At 46.9% G+C, this 26238-nt stretch overlaps 1 protein-coding gene across 1 annotated transcript in view; it reads right to left on the bottom strand.

Moving 5' to 3' along the window:
• Positions 1–4883: 4883 nt before the first annotated feature.
• The window catches only part of LOC138521939 (uncharacterized), a 40244-nt gene continuing 18889 nt past the window's right edge, over positions 4884–26238 (bottom strand). The window contains exon 2 of the mRNA XM_069635112.1: positions 4884–9462. Coding sequence (XP_069491213.1) covers positions 6110–8470 — 2361 coding nt within the window. The 5' untranslated portion in view covers positions 8471–9462 and the 3' untranslated portion in view covers positions 4884–6109. The remainder of the gene's footprint in view (positions 9463–26238) is intronic.

Raw genomic sequence — 26238 nt, 5'->3', positions numbered from 1 at the left:
ATCGATCCCCATTTCATTATACACCAGCAGATCAACTGTATAACCTAGCATGACTTCAAGGAGAAACAGAGTTCAATTCATTTAAATTCTAAAAACAATCAATACAATCTGATGATTCTATGTTTTTAGGGAGGGGAGATTGTAGTAGCAGATCATAGAATTTTAGAAGTCGCAGCCTCCAAAGCAAAGAAGTTGCAATCATCTGTAACTAAAAGCACTGCTCATATTTGAAACCTTATACTGCCCATGAAGTCATGCTATGTTTCATTTAACCCCTGCATTTCATTTATAGGACCTGGCATTATGTGTGCTCATGGGGGGTGAAGCAGACGGTAATAGTGAACAGGGTTGGACGCTCGCGGCTTCCTTGGGTCAAACACAGGGTTATCATTAATCATAAAGGTGGTGACACACACTTGTTTGCCTCAGCAGCCAGGCCCTAAGTATGAATTTTTATATTTTATAGACCCTTCCTGGGTCATGAGTTGTATTGCATAGGTCCAAGGCTTCTGTGACAGCTTGTCTCATCAGAGATTTTAGATATAGTTTTCCTAATTCGTGGGTGACGGGGCAGAAGAACATGAAGTGTGTGACTGTTTCCTCACTTGCTTTACACAGGGGGCAATGCTCGTGTTTCCTGGCTCCATGAGGCGGTACATGTTGCCACCTTCCAAGAACCCAACCTGAAGTTGATAAAAAGTGTGCGTGCAGGTGGAGGTTTAATCCAGTCCATATATTTTTCGTACCCAAAATGCTGCTGTTCCCATTTCCTCTTCGGCGTCATTTTGTGTGCTGAATTCCTCCTCCTCCTCCTCCTCTGACTCTTGTGCCCTGCTGGTGCCACTATGGAAGCCTCTGCCTGCATGGCATGGGCCGCCCAACATTTAGTACGCCAGTCCTTTAGAGTCCTAGGTTGAAAAAGCTGGCAGGCAGCACAACATTTTCCGAGTGATCCCGTGGAAGGCACCGATTGCACACCTTATGGGTGTTCTTTCAAAAATAGTTCTTATGACAGGAGGGGCCAAATTTTAAAGGAATGTTCACCCTGATAAAGGAAACTTGTAAAAGTGTGGGTAGAAAAGCGGGAAAGAGAAAAGGTAGACATCCTTTAAGAGATACGTGGAATGTGACAACCCCCCCTCTCTCTACTATGTAGGCCAAAGGCCTGAGGTAGGCCGAAGCCGTGACAGCAGTCTATCAGGAGGCTCTTGATGATGTTGGTCTGCCGAAAGCTCAGTCGAGGAGAAATAACCGCGGTCATCGATCGCAATATTAAATTTAAGTATTAACAATATAAGTAATAGAGACTATAAGTCACGAGCTCCGCAACTTGGGACCATCCACTGTGGCAGGATTAAAAAATCGGAGGGACTTGACGCGTGAAGGACCATGATACTACGCAGATGATTGCGTATTTAATCTGCAAATTTGAGGAGACTCCCCGGTGATTAGCCAGTCGTCCAGATAAGGGTATACTGGGATGGACTTTCTGGGCAGGTGTGCTGCCACTACTGCAAGCACCTTTGTGAACTCTCTTGGTACTGAGGTGATGCCGAATGGGAGTACTTTGAACTGGTAGTGTACTCCCACCATCCTGAAATGAGGGTACTTTCTGTGAGCAGGGTGCATTGAAATATGAAAGTAGACATCTTTCATATACAACTTTGCCATGTAGTCCCCCATTCCAGGAGTGGAATCACCTCCTGGAGCGTGGTCATACAGAACTTTTGTGGTTTGACATATTTGTTCACAGGGCGCAGATGTAGTATTGGGCACATGGTACGGTCTTTCTTTGGCACAAGGAAGTATGTTGAATAAATACCCTTGTTTACCGGGACAATCTCTATAGTGTCCTTGTCGAGTAGCACCCTGATTTCTTCCAGCAGTTTCTTTTGTCTCGGTGGGCGGTAGGGTGGTCTTTGTACCAGCTCAAGAGCCTCCTGTCACGGTGGACAACACCCACTTGTCCAATGTTATCCTCTCCCATGCGTGGATGAATTGGGAGATGCGGCTTCCTACTGGCGTGGCATGGGAGGGGACCTGAAGTGGCGTGTCATTGTTTGGGAGGGGTTGAGCCTCAACCAGGTGAGGGTCTGCCCCTCCCCCCCCCCCTTGAGAGTAACCTGAGGAGTGTTGTGCACCCTGGCCCTGAAATCTCCTAGAGTTTGGGGAACCCTGTTGGGAATAGGATTTGTTAGTTAACTGCCCAAGGGATTTAAGAGTGTCATACTCCTCCTTGGCACTCTTGAGGGCGTGTTCTACAGCATTCCCAAATAATACATTTGGCTCCACTGGCATGTTTAAGAAGGTTGCTTGAGTCTCTATCTTAAACCCTGACTGCCTAAGCCAGGCATGGCACTTAATGAGTGTTCCCTCTGCTATGATGCGTCCTGTGTTATCCGCCGCATCAAGATTGTTCTTCAGGATGCAGTTTGAGATTTGCTTGCCCTCTGAAATAGTTTTAAGCAATTGAGCCTTTAGTGGTTCTGGGCCGGTTTCTATTTGGCATTCCAGATCATCCCATTTGTGGCAGCCGTAACTAGCTGACAGTTTATTATTGTTAGTGATTCTTGTTTGGTACGCTGCAGATGAGGTGAGCTATGTCCCAAACGTGTATATTTTCTTCCTTTCCTTGTCTGGCAGGGATTCTGTCGACTCCAGGGGAGTGCCTGCCCTTTTTCTGGTTGTATTGACCACTAGAGAATCTGCTTTGAGCTGACCCCTAATATACAGGGGGTTGGTGGGCGCGGGTCTGTATAGCTTTTCGATTCTCGGGTTGACCGCCCACGTAAGAGTAGGCATTAGTAGTGATGGCCGGAGACGTCTCTGTACTGACTGCAGGAGAGGTATAAACTGGGTGGAGGACCTTTTGTCCCCCAGGATATCCTCCACGAAGTCCTTGTCAACCTGTGTTTCTTGAGTGTCGATATAGAAATGTTTTGCCGTCTTTAGTAGCAGTTCGATGTACTGGAGTTGATCGTCAACCAGCGAATCTGCTAAAGGCTGGTCGTGATGGTCTGACGACTGAATAATGTAAATGTCGTCATTGTCATAAAACTGGACTTAGTCTTGGCCATAGAGGTCACCCTGAGACCCTGGGTCTGCTTGGTCATCATAATAGGAGTCCGGAGAGGGGTGTTGGTATTGAGAGGTGTTTTGGAATGCCGAGGCCGGATTGCCTAGAGCAGAGGTGCTTGGCTGTGGCTCAAGGTGAGACTTTTTGGCAGGGGGTGGATCTGGTGATGCCCCTGGCTGTGAGGCATCTCTAAGAACTGTCAGTTGGTCGGGGTGTTTGTCCATGAATTCCATGAAACAGGACATTCTCCCTACAATGTTAGTAAATTGTTCTGGTGTCCGCATCGTCGCCGCTGTATCCTGCCGGAGAAGGCATGACCGTCGACGCGCCGAGGAGCATCCACCGGTGGGTTTCCCGCCACCCAAAGACCACAGAGACGCAGACGACTCAACGCCCTTGCTGGGCCACAGTTCTTCAACTCTTTGCGGTCCAGAACTATTGACCTCGAGGTGCCCCGCACGCCTCTTCCTTGCAGGACATTTACACTTCCCCGTCAACGAGCACCGCTAGGAACGACGCAGCCACTTCACTGTCGTAGCTTGACCTGTTCTCCGTCGGACGTTCGACGACCCGTGACTCCTGCCTGAAAGGGAGGACACTCAAGAAGGGCCGTCGATCCCCGACGGGGAACGCTACAACGCCAAGGTACTTCGGGGTTGCAGAACTATTGGAAAGTCTAGTGTGAACAATATATGGACTGGGCTTGTATCTTTCTTCTACAGGTTGCCGAGGTGGGGGGATCTCCACACAGAACTGTGTTTAACAGTAGTTACCAGTATTCTGCCTATTGCTCAACCAGCTTGCTTTCCTTCCTCTCTCTACTGCTGGTTTCCTCTTTATTTTGATCTGTGTGTCATCCTGACCGTATGCACTTTAATGAGATCTAATAACGTTAGTGGTACCATTTTAGAATTGTACATATTTACTAGTTTTGATTTTCGGAGTACAAAGTGAGTTATCATGATCGTGTATATGTCCTTGAATATTAATAATATAAAGACTGTGTTTTTACTGATACAGTGGGCCTCATCACGACTTGGGCGGTAACGGTAACGCTATTAGCGCGGGCGGTATTAGCCCTACCGCCGAACTCCCCGGCGCTAATAGCGCCGGATCACGAGTTCGGCGGTAATGTAAGTCTCCATTCCCCACTGAGCCCATTCGGGAATGCCCCATTCCCCATTGGGCTCAATGGGGAATCTTCACGCTAATACCGCCGGCGGATTTCCCGCCGCCGGTAATAGCGCAAATCTTCTGTGGATTTCCACCCAGCTCAGAGCTGGGGCGAAATCCGCCAAAGCCCTGATTCGGTGGACCCTTAAATGCGGCGGTAATAGCGCTACCGCCGGATTTAAGGGTTACCGTCGAAGTCGTGATGAGGCCCATGGACATTCCTTTGTGGGTGCTTGAGGACTACACTGTACTTAAGAACCAGCTCGCATCACCTCCTGAGAAGCTAGGCCTTGATTGCTCAACTACGTCTACCAATACTAGAGAATCTTGGCAGGGGTCTCTGTGTCTCTCCTCTACCAAACAAAGATCGGAAGTACAGACCCCCCCCACTGGTCTTTACAGTTGGTGGCAGCGGTGGGATGCTTATGGTTTTAAGACTCAGTGTATAACTGTCCCACTTACGAAGGAAATCTGCACTTTGTTAAATTAAGGTTTAGTCGTGTACAAGATAACTGCTGTCGGGGGGAAATTCTGCCGGGGTCGGCCGGGCCGTCCGCAGACCTCCAGGCAGGGAGGCCCCAACTCCTCCCGTGTATATCTCAGATGAGACAGAGTATGAGGCACACACAAGGAGCAAGGTGACTTCTGCTGTTTATTAGACAAACGGCAGGGATGGGTCAAGGAGCGTACGCGTTCGTCCTGACACACACACAATCGTGGGGCTCGCAGGCCCTTTTTACTGTATTATGACGCGCTACTTGCGTCACGTCAGAAAGTTAACAAAAAACCTATCGCCACTCTTAATTGGATGCTCGAGTGGTAGGGTTAGTATAGAACACATATAGAGAACGATGTTAGTGGATAAAGGGTAGTCAGGTGATATATCTGGGTTGTCCCTACAATTAGATACATGAGAATTGTTACATGAAGACTCCTGAGGATTGGTTAAAGCTATTTGCGTCAGTGATAAGAGCCCCATGTTCTGATTGGTGCACCCGTGAGCTCCCCAGCCTGGGACCACCGCTGTTCCCAGCTCTCGGTGTACCTTTAGTTTGCAACAATGTTTCACTATGGGTACATGCAGACAATGTGAGGATTTATTCATAGCTGGAAGGCTGACCGCTCCCACTGTCGCAAATGTCCATTGAGCCTTTCAATTGTATCTGCCTGTGTCTCGTGGCGCGGGATCCAGACGCCTCTTTTCTCCTGGGCTTGGCATCTCGTCAGGTTCGGCTTGGTCACGTGAGGCGGGACCGTGTTTGAGGCAGAATTCTGCACAATTAATATTGCTTTTCCACTGTGTGTCTGGTTTAATTTGTAGGTGTGACTTTAACGTTGGTGCGCGGAGTGCGAGGTTGCAACATCGTGCCTTTGATGATTTGTTCTTTGAATGTGAGTTTGCAACATTGCGACCTTGGCTAGTTGCTTCGCCAGGCTCATTCTTGCAGGATCAGCAACCTGACTTTTGCTTTGTTAATGTCCACGGGAACTCTTGCTTGAGGCCTACTTGGGCCTGGTGCATAAGTGATCCATTTCGTGCATGGGTGCTTTAGGTTATAGTGGCATATAGTTCCATGACCAGTATCGTGTCTTCATTGTACTTCTCATGGTGGTAACTGGTTGCAAGGGAAGCGTGAGCAAGCTTTGTAGATAAGTTCATGATGCGTCTTGCGTTTCTGCATGCTGAAAGCCTATGTGAAAATAATAAAGATGCACGTCCGTGAATATGCCTGTCGCCTACGTCATAGCACTGAGTATATTCTTCGTGTAGATTGGTGTGGGAATGTCCAGTGTGTATATTTGTACAGCTGTGCTTCCCGTTGTCTAAGTCGTCATGGCATCTCTAATGACGTGTAGATTTTAGTCTAGTTGGTCCGTGCCGCAGGTGTCGGCATGGCCAGTGCGGGCTGCTGGGCAGGCAGATGGACACATCCGTATGTTCCTGTACCAGGGTATTTGGTCGTCTGGTAAATGGACAAACTCTTCTCGTGGCGGGTGTCTGGGTCGTGACCCTTTAGGCCAAGCGCGAGAGGTGAAGGACGGGAGCCTGGTCTTCCATTCTCCCACTTCAGTCCCCCCTCTGGTCGACTTGTCGACCACAAACATATCCTTCTCGTTATCTCCTCTTACTCGCCATATCTTAGTTATTCCTCCTAGATGTCCATAATGGTTTACATGATCTTCGAATGACCAATACATATATTCACAGGTTCCTCCAGGAGTACAGTATACCCATTTCCCTATGTAGCTCCTGGGGTTTCTTGGGTTCTCGGTCTTCACGGATGGTGGGTCTAGACGGTTGGTGATGATTTGGCTGCGCAACTTCTCCCTCTCCTTTATTATCACGCCTGTATGTTGGCCGTCATCTGCTGGCATCAAGGGGTGCATACCCACCATTTCCAACAACTTGTCAGTGGTACGTGCCTTCCGGGCCTTCCAAAATCTAATTATGATCAGCGTAGCTCCAGCCAAAATAGTGCAACCCACTATTATTTTCAGTCCATCTGACAGCCAAGATGGCATCCATGACCATAATATTGAAAACCAGCTCTTATCCTTGTTTACACCGTTACTTTCATCCACCATCTTGGAGTGCAACTGGGCCAATTGTGAAACTGCTTCTGTCAGTGTACCATTGTCAGCATCGTTGGCAGGTATAAACGTACAGCATGATTGTCCTATCTTTGCACAAACTCCTCCTTCCATTGCTGTGAGCAGGTCCAGTACATATCTGTTCTGGAGTGCTACCATCCTTATAGCTCGTAGCTCCTCCTTTATTGCGTTAAACCCATTTACTGTAGAATTGATGGTCATCATTAGTTCCCATCTAGTTATTTGAAGCCATTTTGCGTTTGCGTAAGCCTGCAGTCCTGGGTGTATTATTGAGGAGAAGAACATTGCTGCTCTGCTGAATAGTCTGTGTTCTGGCGGTATTGAGGTTAGCGCCGTTTCCGACCTTCCCCACAGGTAATTTCCTGTCAGTGGCTCTCCTTGTCTTTTTATTCTATTTAGGACAGTATCATTGCTGTTGGTCCTGTTCCCTTGTTCCTCCTGAAGTGGTGCAGATCTCCTTTTTCTTCTGTGCCCTTCATCCATTTTGGGAAAGTTCGCCACATTGACATGCTTCTTAGGTACCACTAATGATGGTACGTTGACGTGCACCATTGTGCACACACCATTCCACAGGGGAGGCAGTGTATGGTATGCCTTTTCTCCACAGGCCCAAAAATGGTCCATTATTACTGCTGTTCCCGCTCCCCCCTCAGGTAACTCCACCACATTTGCACAATTGGTATTATATCCTACGTCCACCTCTCCTTTATGCTGGTAGCATACCTTGGGTGCAGTCAACGGTAGTATTGTTATTGGGTCTTCATCTGTTTCTACCCACGTGAGCATTGGTACATACTTTATCCATATCGTCCAACATCGGTGATTGTGTGCCTCGATAGTTGAGATAGTTTCTTTTGTTACCATGTTGCTGCCAATCACTCCTATTTCCCAGCTGTTGTCCAGATACACCTTCCCTGTTATCGTCAACAGCGGCCTCTCCCAACATCCTTGTTTACCCGGAACTTCAGTGGCGTACCAATCACATGGTAGATACTGAAGCGTTACTTTCTTTGTTTCTCCTTTTGCAGGACCACTGGTTATGTATCTGAATGCTTCAGCATGTAAACTGCTCTTGTGGTAGCTCAAATAGGTCTTGAGGAAGTTGTTTTCATATGGGTATGAGTCTCGCGTTTTCCATGTCATGTGTACTACTGTCCCTTGAAATCTCCCTTTCGTTTGGAACAGTGCCAAGTATATTATGCACTGTGCTGTCTTTTCCTCTATTTCTGTGGCAACAAATGTTCGTGAAGCACTCATGGCGTATGGTATTAATGAGCAAACGTAGCAGCTGTCCTCAGTTGTCTGCTTACCAATGCGGGTCATGTGTTGGTACCATATGTTGTTTGTAACGTGTGCTGAATCTTGTATATAATTATCAATACCTTTATTGTCTGAGTATGTGCTGCGTTTACCTCTAATTTGCTTGGGTGCACTATTACTAATATCACCTGACATAACACCTGTTGCAGCAGGGGACGGGGGTACATTAGGTTTAGGTGCAGCAATAAAATTAATAGCATAGCTGTACTGCCATACAGAGGCAGCCAAGACCCCGGTGATCATAAAAATCCCTACTATTTTTATTACATATGCTAGTCTCACCGGCATTTTGCTCTTACCTTGCTGCAGTCCTGGCAGCGTATTCTTGCGACGTTAAAGTTGCCCGCCTAAAAATTCTCAAAAATGCTTGTTATGAAATGTTAGTTGTTTGTTTTAAGCTCTCCCTATCAAATAGTCATTCAGTGCCCAGGCGAAGAGCTGCTCCCACGCTATTCTAAGTGATTGGTCTCTTAGCACCGGCAAGTAGGGGCGGAGGTGTGGCATAGAATATTCTATGGCCAGGAGGAATGCTGTGTAGTAGACACGCACTCTCCTCTTCTTTAGGTATGTTGGCCTTTTTATTTCGTATACAAATTGGTGTGACAATTCTTCTGGGTTATTATCGTCTGGGAGTACCATCTACGCCTGGACAGTGAACTCGTTAGTTAACTTTTCTTAACAATACAATAATACGCAGTTCCTGTATGTGCGAGAGAAAAAGAGAACATTCACTTGTTTACATGTGTATTGGTGCAGGAAATGTCTTTCAATTCAGTTTATAACTATACTGGGGGGTCAATGGGCGGGGGGTTTGTGCTTCAGATGGCGGAAGTATTTTTACTCTTTGACCGTGTGACCATGGGGTGGGCAGTATGGGGATCACCCCTTTCTTCGTCAGTTATTGTCTCCGGGGAAGCTGGGTAGTTACACGGTAAGGGGACAATTGGGTCGTTGTCTGTGGTAGAACTTTCTTCCGCTGTCGGGGATGTTGTTGTTGTTCTTCCAATGGACCTGTCGTTGGCGCTGGGGCGGGTCTGCAGTTTGTAGATCTTTACATCATGTAGGTGGTTCCAGGCACGCTTGTCCTTTAGTTTTACTGCTCTTGTTGATACGTCCTCTACCAGATGGGGGCCAGTAAACCTCTTGTCGTTCCACCTCCTATTGAAGTTGCGGAGTAGCACGTGGTCACCCTTTGCAAGTTTGCACAAGTTCTCCTTTTCCAATTCTGTACTGGCACCTTCTTCTTGATTGCTGGTATACCCGCCCCGTGTGCGCTCGAGCTGTTGAGACACAAACACAACACTAGTAACCAACGAAGACACATATTGATACATTTCATCTCCTAATACACTTGCTGAACTTTCGTGGTCAGTGAATGCCCTTGACGTTGGCGTTAGAGGAAGGCGCATTTGACGTCCAGTAACCACCTCGTGAGGAGTGAGGTGGTGGTCGGACCCTGGCCTATTCCTCAGTTCGAATAGGGCTAATGGAAGGCAATACAACCAACTTTTCTTTGTTGTTTGTTGTATTTTTGCAATTGCCTCCTTCAATAGGCCATTCAGGCGTTCACATACACCGTTAGCCTGTGGGTGGTATGCACATGCAAATTTGTGCTTTATGCTTAGCAAGGATGTGATGTGTTGGAACATTTCGTTTGCGAAATGCGGGCCATTGTCTGACCTTAAGACCTCGCACACTCCCCACCTGGGGAAGACCTCCCTTACTAGGAATTTAGCTGCTCTAAATGCATCTGGGTGTGAACAGGGCCCTGCTTCAATCCACCTAGAGAAGGGGCATACTACTACAATCATATACCTATTACCTTGACATATGTTGATCATATCAACATAGTCAATGTGAAGGTGTCGAAAAGGTCCTTCTGGCCGGGGTATGGTACCTCTTATTACTTTTAGGGTATGACCGGCCGTAAACTGTTGACATGTGAGACAATTGCTGATAAAATTAGACACATGAGAATTTAACTCGGGACAGAACCAATCTTCTCTAATTCGTGCTGCAATTATTTCCTTGCCTGTATGAGCTGGATGATGTCATTGGCTCAGGGCGGTGTTTAAAAGTGCCAATGGTATCACAATTTTTCCAGTGCCACCCTGGCGCCATAGTGCGTCGGTTGGTGACATTGTACATCCTCTTTTTACCCATATTTCTTTTTCGGCCATTGGTGCAGCCGCTTGTAGCTCCATAATCTGTGTGGCTGGGAGATGGGTGTACCCTTCTCTTATCAACATCTCCCTTGCCACTCCCCTCCCTCTCCCTCTCTGTGACTCGGGGGGTTCCATATCTCACCAAAGTATGCAGCATATTTCGCATGTGCGTCTGCTGCTGCATTCCCTTTTGAGACGTGGTCTTCCCCATTGGTGTGTGCGGTACATTTTACTAGGGCTAGTTCTTGGGGGTCGTTTATTACTTCAATTAGTTCAGCCAATAAGAGGGCATGTTGCACTGGAGTGCCATCAGCTCTCCTAAACCCTCTTCTTCTCCATTTTGATAGTCCTGAGTGGACAGTGGATGTAACATATGCACTGTCGGAATATATTGTAACTCGTTTGTCAAAACTTTCCTTTAATGCCAATATTAGTGCAACAAGTTCCGCGGCTTGAGCAGAGTAATGCTGTGGTAATTGTACACATTTCATAGCCACACATACCGGCGCCTCCATCATTTTTACCACGGCTGCCCCAGTCCTCCGTATCCCATCCCCTTGATCAATAGTTGATGACCCATCAATAAACAAAAGCTCACCTCCCTCTAGTGCGTTCTCTTCAACTTTTCTAGTACATGAGTACATTTCAGTTATTTGGGTGCAGTCATGGGCGTAATCTCCCTCCTCAATTGCTTCTGCTATGAAAGTTTACAGGGTTAACCGTGCTACATCTAACAATTGCTAGTTCAGCTCTAGACAGAATAATCTCATAACCTGATGCTCTCTGCGTTGTTAGTGTGGACTTAGGTTTATTCAATATTGCAAATAGTGCATGTTCCACAAACAGTGTAGTTGGACACCCCATGGTTATTGCTGATGCTTTTTCCACTGCAAAAGCAGCTGCAGCGAGACCTTGTTCGCAAGGGAAGTGACCTAACATCACAGGGTCTAAGTGACCGCTGTAAAATGCTACTGGTTTATAACCCATACTCGTTTTTTGGGCCAATACTGCTTTCATCACTGCTGAGTCGCAATGTGAAAATATAAAAAATCGTCGTTCATAGTCTGGGGATGCCAGTACTGGAGCAGTTGATATCGCATCTTTTAATTCATTAAAGGCCTCCCTCATTTCCATAGTCCACCCCAACTTTTTCTCCCCTTTATTTGCTTCCCTCAAACCCTCAAGCAGGGGTCCTATGTATGAACTGTAGTCAAATACCCATGCTCTACAGTAGTTGCACAGCCCCTGAAATTGCTGCAGTTCTCTCACAGTCTGTGGCGTTGGAGTGCTTGAAATGGCCTGTGCTCTTTGTGGTGCAATCTTTCTTCCATGTTGGGATATCAGTTGGCCAATGTAGAGTACCTGCTCCTGACAGTATTGTATCTTTTCCATGTCTACCTTGTACCCCTTTTCAGCCAATATCGTTAACATTTTTAAGGAGTCCTCTCTGCATTTACTTTCGTTTGTACTGCAAATTATTATGTCATTGACATACTGTAACACTGTGCTTTCCACCTCAACATTACCCAAATCCATCTGTATTACTCTATTGAAAATTGATGGTGATTCACAATACCCCTGTGGCAATCTGGTATGTTTCCACTTTGTATTTCAGTAAGTGAAGCTTGTCAAATCTTGTGAGTCTGGGTGTAATGGTATTGAGAAAAAAGCATTTTTAAGATCAATCACTGTAAATCGTGATGCTTCTGCTGGAATGCCACACAATATCGTGGCCGGGTTTGCTGTTACTGGATACTCTGCTTCTACTATGTTGTTCAAGGGCCTGAGGTCCTGTATGAAGCGCCAAGATCCCCCTTTAGCCTTGCGTACTGGGTACACAGCCGTGTTACATGGTGATTCCGAGGGGACCAATATTCCATTGTTTATAAGGGCCGTTATAGTTTCATATATGCCCTCATCTGCCTCTTTTGACAGTGGGTACTGTTTTACTCTTGGTAGTATGGCGCCTTTTTTCAATTTTATCCTTACACCCCCTATGCTTTTTATGCATCCCACGTCATAAGGACTGATAGTCCATAATGATTTGGGCACCCTTGCCATATCCTCCTTAAAGAAGGGAACTGGGGTACATGCGGGTGCCTCTAGTGCCATTGCAATTTTTTGTGCTACTTGTTTATGAGCCACTTTTAGCCATATTTCTACACTCATCATGAACACCATTTCACCTTCCTCCTTTTATTCTGAAAACAGCTCCTCGTCTGATACCTGGGTCAACCTGCAACCTTCTGCTAGTGCTACCACTGCCCTCCATGCTCTCCCTTCTTTATCTTGGGCGTGCACAGCAATATAATCAGCTGTTGCAATAATGCTCAAATTGTCCATTACTAACACCTTTCCTTCTGGTTCATTAACAGGTGTTTCTGGTCGGAACAGATAGGCTGCTGGCCTCCTCCATATTTTCCCTTCTATCCCTGGCATCCATGCAAATGCCATGTCTGTACCATACTGGAATAGCTCGCCATCTACTGGTTCTGCCCTAATTGCAGTCTGTCCACAGTATGCTTGCATAATCTGTCGTGCTGCGAGCATGTTAATCCCTGGAGTAGAACATATTATGCCATCCTCTGTAAAGGAGATAGTCATATTCAACCTGTTCATTATGTCCCTCCCCAGTATATTTACTGGTGAGGCACTATAATATAAAAGCGGAACTGAAAGATCATAATCTCCAATAGATAAGGGAACGTTATCAGTAAAGGGAACCAACCCTTTAGCCCCAGAAAATCCTTGGGTGTTCATGGCTTCCCCTGACATCTTAAATTTACCTTCCCTTATGCAAGACCGGGTTGCCCCGGTGTCAACAAGGAATGATAATTTTTTGTCACCTATCGTTACCTCTATGCGTGGCTCCTCTGCACTATTAGGTGTTACTGACAGGATGGGACACACCAAGGCCGTCTGTGGGCTGTCCTATTGGGGGGTACAATGATTGGCAACACCGTCACCCTACCCAATTGCGTTTGTTGTGTTTGGGGTTGTTGTGTTAGCGCTACTTGTTGTTGTTGCAGCGGCTGTTGTTGTGTCATTTGTTGTTGTGGGTCACTTCCTTGTTGTAATGTCTGCTGTTGTTGTATGCCCTGCTGTTCCTGTGACATCCTAGGTTGTGCCTGTTCATTCCATGCTGGTGTTCCTGGCCTGACCCTACACGTACGTGACATGTGTCCTAATAATCCACAACTCCAACACACGGGTGGTTCCCTGCTTTGCCATGGGAAGCTCCCTGTGTTGTCCTGGTATACTGGTTGCCCTGAGGGGTATGAATTTCTAAGTCCTCCCACCTGCTGTTGGGAATTGTATCCGTATCCTCTCCCTCTCATAAATCCTCCTCTCCCTCTGTTGTAACTATAATACCCAGCTCCTTGCATTGGGTACCCTCCTCCCATGTTTGGTGCGTGAGATTGCAGTTGCGGCACTTGTTGTGTTGTAGACTGTAGAGGTGCTACTTGAGCCGGATCTTGTGCAGCCACTACTTGTGTGGGGTTTTGGGCCATTGGTGTGGACGTAGTTATTAGCGCCCCTTCCATTGTATATTTAGTAAGTTTTTTCTGTACTAGTTTAGCCTCTTCTGTTTTCCTGTCCTCTTCCTTTTGTTTCATTTTACCTTGCCATGTCCTGCAGTGATGTACTATAGTCAGTTGTATTTCTGGCCATGGCTTTGCTTCCATTCCCACTACTTTCTTTAGTTGTTTCTGAACTCCTTCTGGGAGCCCTTGTACTAGTATATGATAGAATATGGCTGGTGTTTTGTCCCATTGCTCTCTAGTTTCCATGCGCCACTTTTCTTGGATATCTTGGATATAATCAACAGGATCCTCATTCTCACGCATCTTACGGGAAGTAATGGCTCCTATGTCTGATGTTTCTGGGTACTGTACTCTCAGGGCCTGCCATAGCGCATGTCTGCAGTTTGCAAATGGTGCCCCATCATGCGATGTGTTCGTTATTGTTACCCCATGGAATCCCGCTCTCTTCCAAATGTCATCCGCTCTATCCCCTAGTATTGATATTAACAGGCCCTTCACATCTCATACTGCTAATTTCTGTCCTGCGGTGTGTTTTTCCATTTCATATATCCACTTACCCGCACCTCCGCTTAGTGATGGGAGTCTACATTTTATATTTTCTTTGTCTGTATGCTTCCAGGGGACGTACTGTGGTCTAACCCCTCCTCTCTCCAACAGTGGCATTAAGTTGTGTCTTGTGTCACCCTTTACGTTCCATAATATCGAGTCCTCACACCCCTCTTCCCCTTCTGTTTCCCTTACCTCTTCAATTTCGTCCTTATTACCCCTGTACCTAACTCCTTCTCCATCCTTTTCCCTCCTTTCGTCATTTCCTGTGTTTAATGTGGGCATGTTTATTTGTCTGCCTTGCCTGCGACTAGGGAGGTCCCTAAGCCGACATGCATAAGGTGTAAGTTCGTCCATGAAGGGCGCGAGCTTTATTCTGTGCAGTGAGCGTGCGGTGGTTGAACATGTAGGGTGTGATGTGGGAGGGCGTGATGGGGATGTGGGTGGCGTGGTTTCATGGGTTTGTGTTTCCCCTATTCCTTTCACTCCCTCCTTACTTCTCTCCAGCTCCTCCCATCTTCTACTCATCCATGGCGAATCTATGTTTGTTCTAGTGAGGTATAGTTTATCTAAGCTTTCCCTTTCACTCTTTCTTCCATCCTTCTCCACTCCTTCTTCCTCCTCACTGCAAAAGTCATTCATAAATGGCACCCCCCACTCTGCCTTTTTTCCTTTTATTGTTACTGTTTTTAAGTCTATTAGGTCTCTTTCTCCCCTTCCGTTGTTACCAACTGTTCCCCCTAGTGCTGATGTTGTTGCTACCTCTCTACTTTTATATACATCTCCCCATCTTTCACTCTCCCTACTCCTCCCTTCTCTTCCCCCTTCACTTCTCTCCTCCATTTCCCTACTATTTTCCTCCCTTTTCCTTTTCAATTCCTCCATTACTTCGTTGCTCATCTGTTCCAATATTCTTTCATCCTCTTTCTTCCTTTCCCATTTCACCCTTTCTCTTTCTACTATACTCTCTATTACCTTCCCCTCTTCATATTTCTTAGCTGTCTCTGATAGTACCCTCCTCCTCCATATTTCCATTTCCTTTTCCTTTTCTTCTTCTTCCTTCTTCTTCTCTCTCAGCACTACTCTTGATACCCTATCTGCTGCTGCTTTTACCCTTTCAGCTTCTCTCTTTTGCTCCTCATTTCGTTCCCTTAATTTTTCCAATTCGTTCTTACCTTCTTTCCTTTTCCTCACTCTCTCTCTTTCCTCCCTCTCAAGTTGTTTGATCAATTCATTCTGCTCGTCCCTTAGTTTTGCTAATCTTTCCTCCAAAATCTCTTCCTTCTGCCGTAGTAGCTCCTCTCCCCTCATTTCACTCTCTCTGGCACTATCCTCGTTTGTTCTCTTTACCGCCTCCCTTTCTTCTCCAGTTAGTGAGCCTCGTAATTTCAATAATATCTGTGCAGCTACCCACTCATCGTTTCCTATCTCTACAGTCTGCTCTTCTCCAATCCTCCCTTCCCCCATTGTCATCTTCCTATGAGCCCCATATGGTGGAGGGCTGTATGCCGGGTTCGAGTATCCTTCAGCTGCCTTTAATTGTCCTTCTTTTTCTTCTAATTCTCTTAAAGGGTACAACCCTCCCCCCTCTGTTTTCACTCCCGGTGTTATGGGTACCTTGTTACTAGGTTCCCCTTTAATGCCGTCTGATTTATCAATTTTATCTCCTCCCTCTCCTTCGTTCCCCGTATTCTTTGTGCTTTCACACGCCTTTTTCCCCATCCTCTCCTTCTTTCTTAATCTTCTTTTCTTCCGGTGTTTCCCCCACAGTGAACATTCCATTTGGTCCTGGTCGGGACCCCTGGAACATCCTCCATAAGTTAAACACCTCCACATGGTTTGCCAACTTCTTCCCCTTGTATGTATTGTGCAGATGGTTTAGCAGTGAATGTTGGGCATATGGGTCGAAACTACCATTAGGCGGCCATGGTGTCAACATTTTGTTATCTGTCCCCTGGGTCCACTCTATGCTGTACTTAATTAATTTCTCCCTATGGGGTGGCAGTGTGGTACAGCCGGGTCCGCGCATTTAAGGGCAGCGCTTAAGGGCTCCTTCCTGTCTTTTCCCTGTCCTTTCCATGGACTTTACCTATGGACCTGCCTGCAGCCTACCCTCCTGGTTCACCCAGCGTTCAGTACAACACCTTAATGCAGGGTCACGGCGCAAAGGTAAGGTGTGCACGCACCTCTGCGTGCTCCCCCTCGTTCCATGTCTACATTCCCTTCCTGACTCTACCACTTACCCAGCACCCTGGTGAACTTGACTTTGCAGCTTTCTCTTGCTGCACCAACGTGACACTTTCAATGCCCCCCACCTCCAGTTGACTCCTGCTTCAGCCTCTGCATTTAAGGGCAAACCCAAACCCTCTGTGCCACAACAAACATTCTCGATCTTGGCACTTGTATTTTGGCACGCCACCTTCTTTCTGGAACTGATCATCTACAGTCTCAAATTCCACCTCAGTAGAATCTTGTAAATCAACACTGTTAATACCGCTTTTAGTTGTCTATGCACTATTTTCCATACCGCACACCTGCCCTCCATGGCTTTGGGGGATTTAACCGTACTTCATTCATGTTTCACTCTTCCTCTAATCAAACGCACTGTAAATGTTCGGTCCATTATCTATGCAAGTTTCCTGTGTTTGCATTCACTGCTTTAACTTACCTTGATTCCTACTTCTGTATAATTGTGCATTGTACACCTGTTCTGACCCACCTACTGCTCCCCCCTCTTTCGCCTTTTGCCTCATTCCCTCTCCCCTCTGGTCATCTCCCTCCCGTTCTCATCTCCATCCTTTAATGTTAATTGTATGTCCACGTCGTGCCCCTGCCTCCAGACCTTCATGACCTTCCACCCCCCCCTGCTCTGCGCTGACCCTACTCACGCTCTTGAGGTGCCCACCCTGTTCTATGCGCTGGGTACCACAAACCCACCCTCTTCTACTTCCCACCCCTCTTCCTACTCTCACTTCCTGCATCTCCCCCTCCTCTGATGACCTAGACTCTCCCTCGAGGTCTTCCCCTCCTAGCACTTACTCCTATCACCTGTTCCATGACCGATGATAGTAGCTTGTCTGTCTCCCCTCCTCCCCCTTTGTTCTCCTCTCCCCCTCCCCTGCTTTTAATTTTTCCCGATGAATTTGCTCAGCAGTTGTTCTGTTCCTCCTCACCCCTCTATCCCTCAGCCCCCCTTCCCAACCCTCCTCTTGTATTCCACCTGCACTGCGTAAATTGTCGTCAGACATAGTAATGTTACTGCTTGCTTTGTTTTCCTTCCCCCTTACCTCCTACCTTACTTGTTATTTTGCACTTGCACTATCAGAAATGTCGTCAGGCCTATTACGATAGTTTTTTTCACATTCTGTATTGTTTCAAGGACTTTTTACTGAATGTACTGTATTTTCCTTTGCTCCCTCCCTCCTTGAAGCGCTTTGAAACACTTCTGTGTATAGGCGCTATATAAATAAACAATCATATCATATCATATCATACATATGTGTTGTAGTGGGGTAGTGAGGGTGTTCCCCCACCCTCCTGACCCTGTCCCGTATGACATAGTGGAGCTCCCCTTGTTACCCTTATCTTCACTGGCAGTTTGCAATATACACCCTTATATTGTTTACCTGGCCCCGCAAGTGTGGGGACTTACGACAATCCCTTGGCACAATATGCAGTAAAATTATTAAAAAACATAAAAACAAAAAATATATCTGTGTACGATTTAATATTTATATTCCTTCCCCTACGGCCCCCTGCGGCCGAAGCGCACGCAGCCCCCTGCGGCTGCGTACCCCTTATGATGCTCTTATACAGTCGTCCTGTTTTCCCCGTTCTCTCCCCCTTTTACATTTGCCGTGGCCGGCGTTCTCCGTGCGCAGCCACGCCCCTTTCCCCTTCTCCTTTTCCGATCCTCTAGTCTATCCGTTATCTCTGTGTCCGCTCCCTTATCATCTTTCTCTTCCTCACCACTCTCAACCCAAAGTTCCTTATGCACGCGATATCCTATTAAAACCCTATTGGTGACGTCACCGATTTCTTCGAGCTACTGGTACATTCTTCATATGTTCTTTAAGTTCAAAATACACTTGCAATCTATCCCCGCTAACCCTACAGCTGTCTTCCTGTCACTCCTGGAACAAGGTAATCAAATCAATAATATAATCGGACTGCGCACGCTGCGTCGCCTCGCGTGTGATACGCCCCTCAACAGGAGGGCTTAACCAGCCAATTATCTTCCGTTTTCGGCAACTAGGCAACTAGCTACCGCCTACAGGGAAACGTCATCTACCTATCGAGTTTCTTGCTCGAACAATAGGGATCCTCATCTACTCATTGATCTATAAATGTCAAATCGTAGGAAACCACACACCCCCACCCTTACACGTAGTCGCGACTTAGGCCAATCAGTGTCTTACGAGCGGCCGCACGTGATGTTTTCGTGCTCCGCCCCCCTCTTTCGCGTGACGTAGCCGACTGCTCTCGCACTCGTTTCGCTACCATTCATTCCATTGGCAACACTAAGTTGTTAGACCTTCGCCGTGCATCTGTACAACACCTCCCTCCTCCCTTATTTACTTCTTCCCCCCTCCCTCACAATTTCGCATTGCTCATTGTGCGTGTCATGCTCACCAAGTTCTCTCGATGCAGGGTCGCTCGACTGCGTGCACCCCTCCAAGCGGCTCGCCACCTCCCCTCGTCTGGACCACGTCTGGACACTCGCCAACCGCGGGCGGGATACTTCTCAACCGGCTCCCGAAGGCCAATATCCGGATTGCGCTGTCCGGTCTTCTCGCAGCTCCGCGATTGTCCTGTAGTCCTCAGAAGGGGGCAACGGCAGAGGGGGCCGCGCCGCCGGGCCTCCTCGCAACGGGAGTGCTTGGAAAAAGTAAAAAATAAAAAGTGGATCTTAAACAGATCTCAGCAGTGCCTCCAACTTGTCGGGGGGAAATTCTGCCGGGGTCGGCCGGGCCGTCCGCAGACCTCCAGGCAGGGAGGCCCCAACTCCTCCCGTGTATATCTCAGATGAGACAGAGTATGAGGCACACACAAGGAGCAAGGTGACTTCTGCTGTTTATTAGACAAACGGCAGGGATGGGTCAAGGAGCGTACGCGTTCGTCCTGACACACACACAATCGTGGGGCTCGCAGGCCCTTTTTACTGTATTATGACGCGCTACTTGCGTCACGTCAGAAAGTTAACAAAAAACCTATCGCCACTCTTAATTGGATGCTCGAGTGGTAGGGTTAGTATAGAACACATATAGAGAACGATGTTAGTGGATAAAGGGTAGTCAGGTGATATATCTGGGTTGTCCCTACAATTAGATACATGAGAATTGTTACATGAAGACTCCTGAGGATTGGTTAAAGCTATTTGCGTCAGTGATAAGAGCCCCATGTTCTGATTGGTGCACCCGTGAGCTCCCCAGCCTGGGACCACCGCTGTTCCCAGCTCTCGGTGTACCTTTAGTTTGCAACAATGTTTCACTATGGGTACATGCAGACAATGTGAGGATTTATTCATAGCTGGAAGGCTGACCGCTCCCACTGTCGCAAATGTCCATTGAGCCTTTCAATTGTATCTGCCTGTGTCTCGTGGCGCGGGATCCAGACGCCTCTTTTCTCCTGGGCTTGGCATCTCGTCAGGTTCGGCTTGGTCACGTGAGGCGGGACCGTGTTTGAGGCAGAATTCTGCACAATTAATATTGCTTTTCCACTGTGTGTCTGGTTTAATTTGTAGGTGTGACTTTAACGTTGGTGCGCGGAGTGCGAGGTTGCAACATCGTGCCTTTGATGATTTGTTCTTTGAATGTGAGTTTGCAACATTGCGACCTTGGCTAGTTGCTTCGCCAGGCTCATTCTTGCAGGATCAGCAACCTGACTTTTGCTTTGTTAATGTCCACGGGAACTCTTGCTTGAGGCCTACTTGGGCCTGGTGCATAAGTGATCCATTTCGTGCATGGGTGCTTTAGGTTATAGTGGCATATAGTTCCATGACCAGTATCGTGTCTTCATTGTACTTCTCATGGTGGTAACTGGTTGCAAGGGAAGCGTGAGCAAGCTTTGTAGATAAGTTCATGACGCGTCTTGCGTTTCTGCATGCTGAAAGCCTATGTGAAAATAATAAAGATGCACGTCCGTGAATATGCCTGTCGCCTACGTCATAGCACTGAGTATATTCTTCGTGTAGATTGGTGTGGGAATGTCCAGTGTGTATATTTGTACAGCTGTGCTTCCCGTTGTCTAAGTCGTCATGGCATCTCTAATGACGTGTAGATTTTAGTCTAGTTGGTCCGTGCCGCAGGTGTCGGCATGGCCAGTGCGGGCTGCTGGGCAGGCAGATGGACACATCCGTATGTTCCTGTACCAGGGTATTTGGTCATCTGGTAAATGGACAAACTCTTCTCGTGGCGGGTGTCTGGGTCGTGACCCTTTAGGCCAAGCGCGAGAGGTGAAGGACGGGAGCCTGGTCTTCCATTCTCCCACTTCACTGCATTACAAGCAATGGAATCTATTGCGAATGGTAAATTGACTCGGATGAGCTTAGAGGCTCTCCAGAGTGCTTGTGAAGCCAGGGAATTAGACTTTGTGGATAAGTCTAGGGCTGAGCTGATAGCTGCCCTGGTGGACTACCAGATCGATTGTGAAACTTTTGAAGGGGGGGGGGGGTGCAACCAATGAGGACGCTACCCTGGGGGTTGTCGCCGAATCTGATTCTGGGAATGCCACCATTCCTGCTGCCTCTGTTCCAAACCCCAGCAGTTCTTTAGAGCTTGAGTTATTAAGGATGAAGTTGGCCTTTGAATATCGCAAGTTGGAAATAGGTGCTTAGCTTAAGAAAGAGGAGTTGGCACAGCAAGTGGAACTCAAGAATAGGGATCTGGAACTCAATGACAATGACACTGAATGTCAGCGAATCCAGTTGGAGAAAGCTCGAGTGGAGACTTCAGCGAAACCAGTTGAGAGTGTCAGGTCCCCAGCAACCAAGTTTATGAAAGATTTGGTTGGTGTGTATGCGGAGGGTTCTGATATCCTCCAATGGATTGAAGAGTTTGAGATGGCTTGTGCAATTCATGATGTTGATAAGAGAGATTGGGCTAAGTGTTTGTTAAGCAGAGTGCCTCAAACTGGATATGACTGTATTCTGAAACTGACTGTGGAAGAAAGGGGTCAGTATGAGTGCATGAAGTCTGCTTTAATTGCCAAGTTTGGCAAGACGCCTACCCAATATCTTAAACGGCTCAGGGATTTTAAGAAACGAGAGAATGTGTCTTGGGTTGACTGGGTGAGTGCTGCGCACATGAACATGATGGGGTGGATTGATGGTTACAAAGTGAAAGCGTTTGTTGAATTGCCTCAACTCTTGTTTTTTGAGCATTTTTCGGAAGCTTGTTCACCAGAGCTGCGTCAGTATGTTGCCGATCAGAACATTTTGGACCCCTTTAAGCTGGCTAGGTTGGCTGACAAGTGGGTCTCCCACCGGGTGTCCCATAAGGACTCCAGTGGGAAGGACAAGGACAAAGAAAAGGGGGCCTCTCAGAAAGCTGAGGAGTCTCAAAAGCAGTCACAGTCAGGTAAACCAAAACCTTCCTCTCCGAAGACCCATAAACCTAGTGGGGATAAGTCTGTTGTGGGTGGGAGTAAGAGTAGTGGTCCACCTGCTGCAAAGCAGGGTCCCAGTGGCTCCAGTACCATACCCGCACTCCTGGCACTTGTTGGGATTATGGGGCTCTGGACCACCGAAGGGGTGACCCCAAGTGTAAGGGTAAGGCACTTGGAGTCCAGGCTGCCAGCCTGACCTACCCCGACTCCGCACCGGAGGTGGAGGCCACTGTCCTCTCCTCCTCTACTGGAATCACCTTCGGTGCTCCCGTAGAGATTTCCTTAGTGTCACTTGGGGCCTGGAAAAAGTATGCAGAAGTACTGGTGACTATCCCACAAAACACTCGTAGGTTTTTGAGAAGTGTCCTCTTGTATGGCCAGCCTTCTAATGGTTTGAGAGACACTGGGGCAAGCATGACAGTGGTGGGCAGGACCCTGCTCAAGCCAGAGGACTATATAGGTGCTCCTCTGAGAACCACCAGGTTATCTGGTGGGCCTCCCAAATTATCGCCTGTTAATTAAAACAATCCGCCAAAAATATAAAAATTATTGCAAATCTAGGAAATCTAGCCTGCTACAAAATGATGGGGAGTCTATGCTTAGAGTACTTGTTCAGAGAGATCTTAGGGTTTTTTGGGCCATCTTCTCTAGCCAAGATGATGTGATGGTGGCCGACCAGTTGAATGCCATTTCTGAGGATCAATGGGTCGAGCACTACACTGAACTCTATGGCACAGGGGGAGAGGGGTTGGAATCTGGTACAACGGGGCAGAATGATCTAACTGTTCCTTGGGTCCCTCACATTGACTGTGAGATAATACTTGGTCTCATTGCCAGAGCTAAGAATTCAAGGGCCCCTGGGCCCAATGGTTTAACAAATAATACCTTCAAAGCGGAACCGGAAATTTGGGCAAAACTTTTATGTTTGTTATTCCAAGATATTGTTGTCTCTGGCAATGTTCCAACCAATTGGCAGACGGCACATATTGTGCCCATCTTTAAGAGAGGCCAACGAACTTTGGTCAAAAATTACAGACCAATCTCTCATATTGATGCGGACTGTAAAGTCTTTGCCTCTATGCTTCTCTCCCATCTGACTGTCTGGATCAAGGAAAACCATATTCTTCCAAAGCAACAAACAGGGTTCAGGGCTGGCCATTCTACCAATCTCAATGGTTTTATTCTATCTGCCCTCCAAAGCTCAACCTGGGGAAAATGTGGTGCTTCTCTGTATGTTGCCTCAATTGATCTGTCAAATGCTTTTGACTTGGTAATTAGGTCAAGACTGTGGGGAAAGCTGTCAAAGTGGGGGATTCCCCCAGGTCTTCTATCCCTAATAATGGCAATGTATGAGAATTCAGGGGTCCATATTAGGATTGATCTTGAAGGAACTCTTTCAGAAGGATTAGGACTCGTATCGGGGTTAGACAGGGCTGTTCTTTAGCCCCATGCCTTTTTATCCTCTAGCTTGCCGATGTTGAGGAATTTCTTGGAAATTCAGGCATGGTTAATGCTAAATTGGGGGATCTTAGGCTCTCATGGTCGGCTTATGCCGACAATCTTCTTTTTGATCATACTAAAGTCGGCCTTCAGAGGCTCATCTGAAAATCTTAAGAATATGCCACCTTAAACGGTTTAAAAATCAACCCGTGTAAAACTCGTATTATGGTCTTCTCAAGGGGGAGAGAAGGGAACAAAAAAATCTGGAAAATTGGCGGGGAAAAAATAATCAGAGCACATAAAATTGTCTATTTGGGATTCCTTATTCTGGCTCAGCCATCAGCCATTGAATTAAGGTGTTCCCTTAGACATAAAATGCTGACGCTTATTTCCCAATCAATTAAGCTTGATAACAAGTATGGTATGTTCTCATTCAAGCCTATTGTCGACTTCTTTAAGGGTAAGGTGACCCCAAAACTAATCTATGGAATGGAACTGCACTATCTAGCCCTTTTGACTTTTTGGGATACCCATGAGGGTATTTATTGGAGGAAAATTTTGAAATTACCCAATAGTGTCCCAATAGTGGCTATAAGATACGAATTGGGTATGGTCTCTCTGCGAGTTAGAATTCTCTGGAGAGTCTTAACCCTTTTTTCTGCCTTGCTCTCTCCCAAACAGGACACCCTATATGTTGATGTGGGTAAAACCCTCTTTGCAAACGGATCTTCAGACCGTAATCCATGTCTTTCTAGTTTCCGTGATCTCTGACCTTTCTACTGATAGGGATACCCTGTTAACAAATCCCAATAAAGTCAAGGGATCCCTTTTTAGTGCTGATTGGAGTCACACGTTTGAAAGACTGCATGTCTATCCTTCTCTTATTGATTTACAATTTGACCATAAGAAGAGAGGTTGCTTGTCTTTTATATTGACTCAATTCCCTAACCGTCATTATCGCTCACTTCTTCTTAAGCATAGATGGAATATCCTCCCGACTAGGGAAGTTCTTCATAGAAGGAAGGAGATTAGTGATTCAGATCTTCTATGTCGGTTTTGTCATACGTGGGGTAATTGAATCTACTCGACATCTCTTTCTAAATTGTACAGCTTTGAAAGGTCCAGGTCCAAGGGATCTTTATCTAGGAAGATTCAATACCCTGGGTATTTTGGGGGCAGAAAATCTCATATGGTCTCGGTGTCTTGACATCTCGAATATTAAAGATGGTCTTGCTTTGGCTGGATTTATTAAATTTTTAGATTTTTATGCACCTGTCCTTTGATTAAACTGTTTGATAATCTGTATTATGAAACTGTTGTAATCTTTCTGCTATTTCTTTAAGGTTGATGTTATGTAAAGGGAAACTGCAAATTCATTTCGCATTTTAACTTGCACTGAATTCTTTTTAATTTAAATGATTTGTTATGTGGTTCTCATTCTTGAAAAGGGATAATTGGGTTTTTAAGTATCCTTTTTAATATATATGAAATGTTTGCTCCTTAATGTATTTGTAAAGGTTTCTTTTGTAAACCATATACAATAAAATTAAAAATAAAAATAAAAAAAAATTATCGCCTGTAGCCTTAGTCAACATTACGATTGGAGACAAGACAGCAAAGCTTCCGGTCCTGGTTCAGGACAACGTGCCTGCAAACATTTTGTTGGGAAATGATTTGGTCGAGTTAGGGATGATCATGGATGGTTTACCCATGGCTGCTGTGGCAGTCACCCGATCGCAGGTCACACTGGGTCCGGCTGCGAGCCTGGCACCCTCGCCGACAGGGAAACCCAAGGCACGGAGGAAACGGAAAAGTAAGAAGGCCGCCTCAGTGGAGGAGCCTGTGCTCTTCCCACTGTTTCGACAGCCCCCATTGGGATCCATGCTCCGGACGGGCTCTGGGTCCAGTGGTGAATCCCGTCTCAACTCCTGTGGGAGAAGAGCCAGAAGACTTTCCTGTGGGAGAGGCTCGTAACCCGGAGGATCATCCTGACCTTCAATGCTTGTTAGCTGAAGGGGGACCCTCCTGGGCGGACTTCTGTAAGGGACAGAGAGAGTGCCACTCTCTCGAGGGTCTGCGGACACAGGCCCTATCCCAGGCACAAGGAGAAGTGCCTAGGAAATTTCGGATTTACGGGGAGGGTGAGCTCCTTGTTAGTGAGTCCACTAAGCCTGAACCTGGCGCCCTCAAGAGGTTGGTGGTACCCCAGGTTTACAGGCCCTTCCTGCTGCAGTTGGCGCATGAGATGCATTTGGCTGGTCATCTTGGTACCAAGAAGACTAAGCAGAGGCGCTCTGCCCATTTCTACTGGCCACGGATGGGAGTAGAAATGGAGTCCCACTGCAGGACCTGCCCAACTTATCAGTTGTCTGGCAAGACTAGAGGCAGAGTCATCGCCCCACTGCAACCATTGCCAGGGGTTGGCACACCGTTTGAGAGGGTTGGCATCGACATCGTCGGTCCCCTTGACCCTCCCACATCGGGTGGACATCGGTTCATCCTGGTCTTGGTCGATCATGCCACCAGGTACCCTGAGGCTATACCCCTTCAGACGGTTACGGCCAAGGTGGTTGCCAGGGCTCTCCTGGGCATTTTCACCCATGTTGGATTCCCTAAGGAGGTTGTCTCTGATAGAGGACCCAACTTCATGTAGAGTTACATGAAAACCATGTAGAAAGAATGCAGAGTAATTTACAAGTTCTCCACTTATTACCACCCCAGACCAACGGTCTAGTTGAGAGATTTAACAAAACTC

The sequence above is a fragment of the Ambystoma mexicanum genome, chromosome 13 (assembly GCF_040938575.1).
Source record: "Ambystoma mexicanum isolate Mex_15411 chromosome 13, UKY_AmexF1_1, whole genome shotgun sequence".
Lineage (NCBI taxonomy): Eukaryota > Metazoa > Chordata > Amphibia > Caudata > Ambystomatidae > Ambystoma > Ambystoma mexicanum.
The sequence above is the reverse complement of the archived record's forward strand: the minus strand, read 5'-3'. Positions and strand labels throughout refer to the sequence as shown.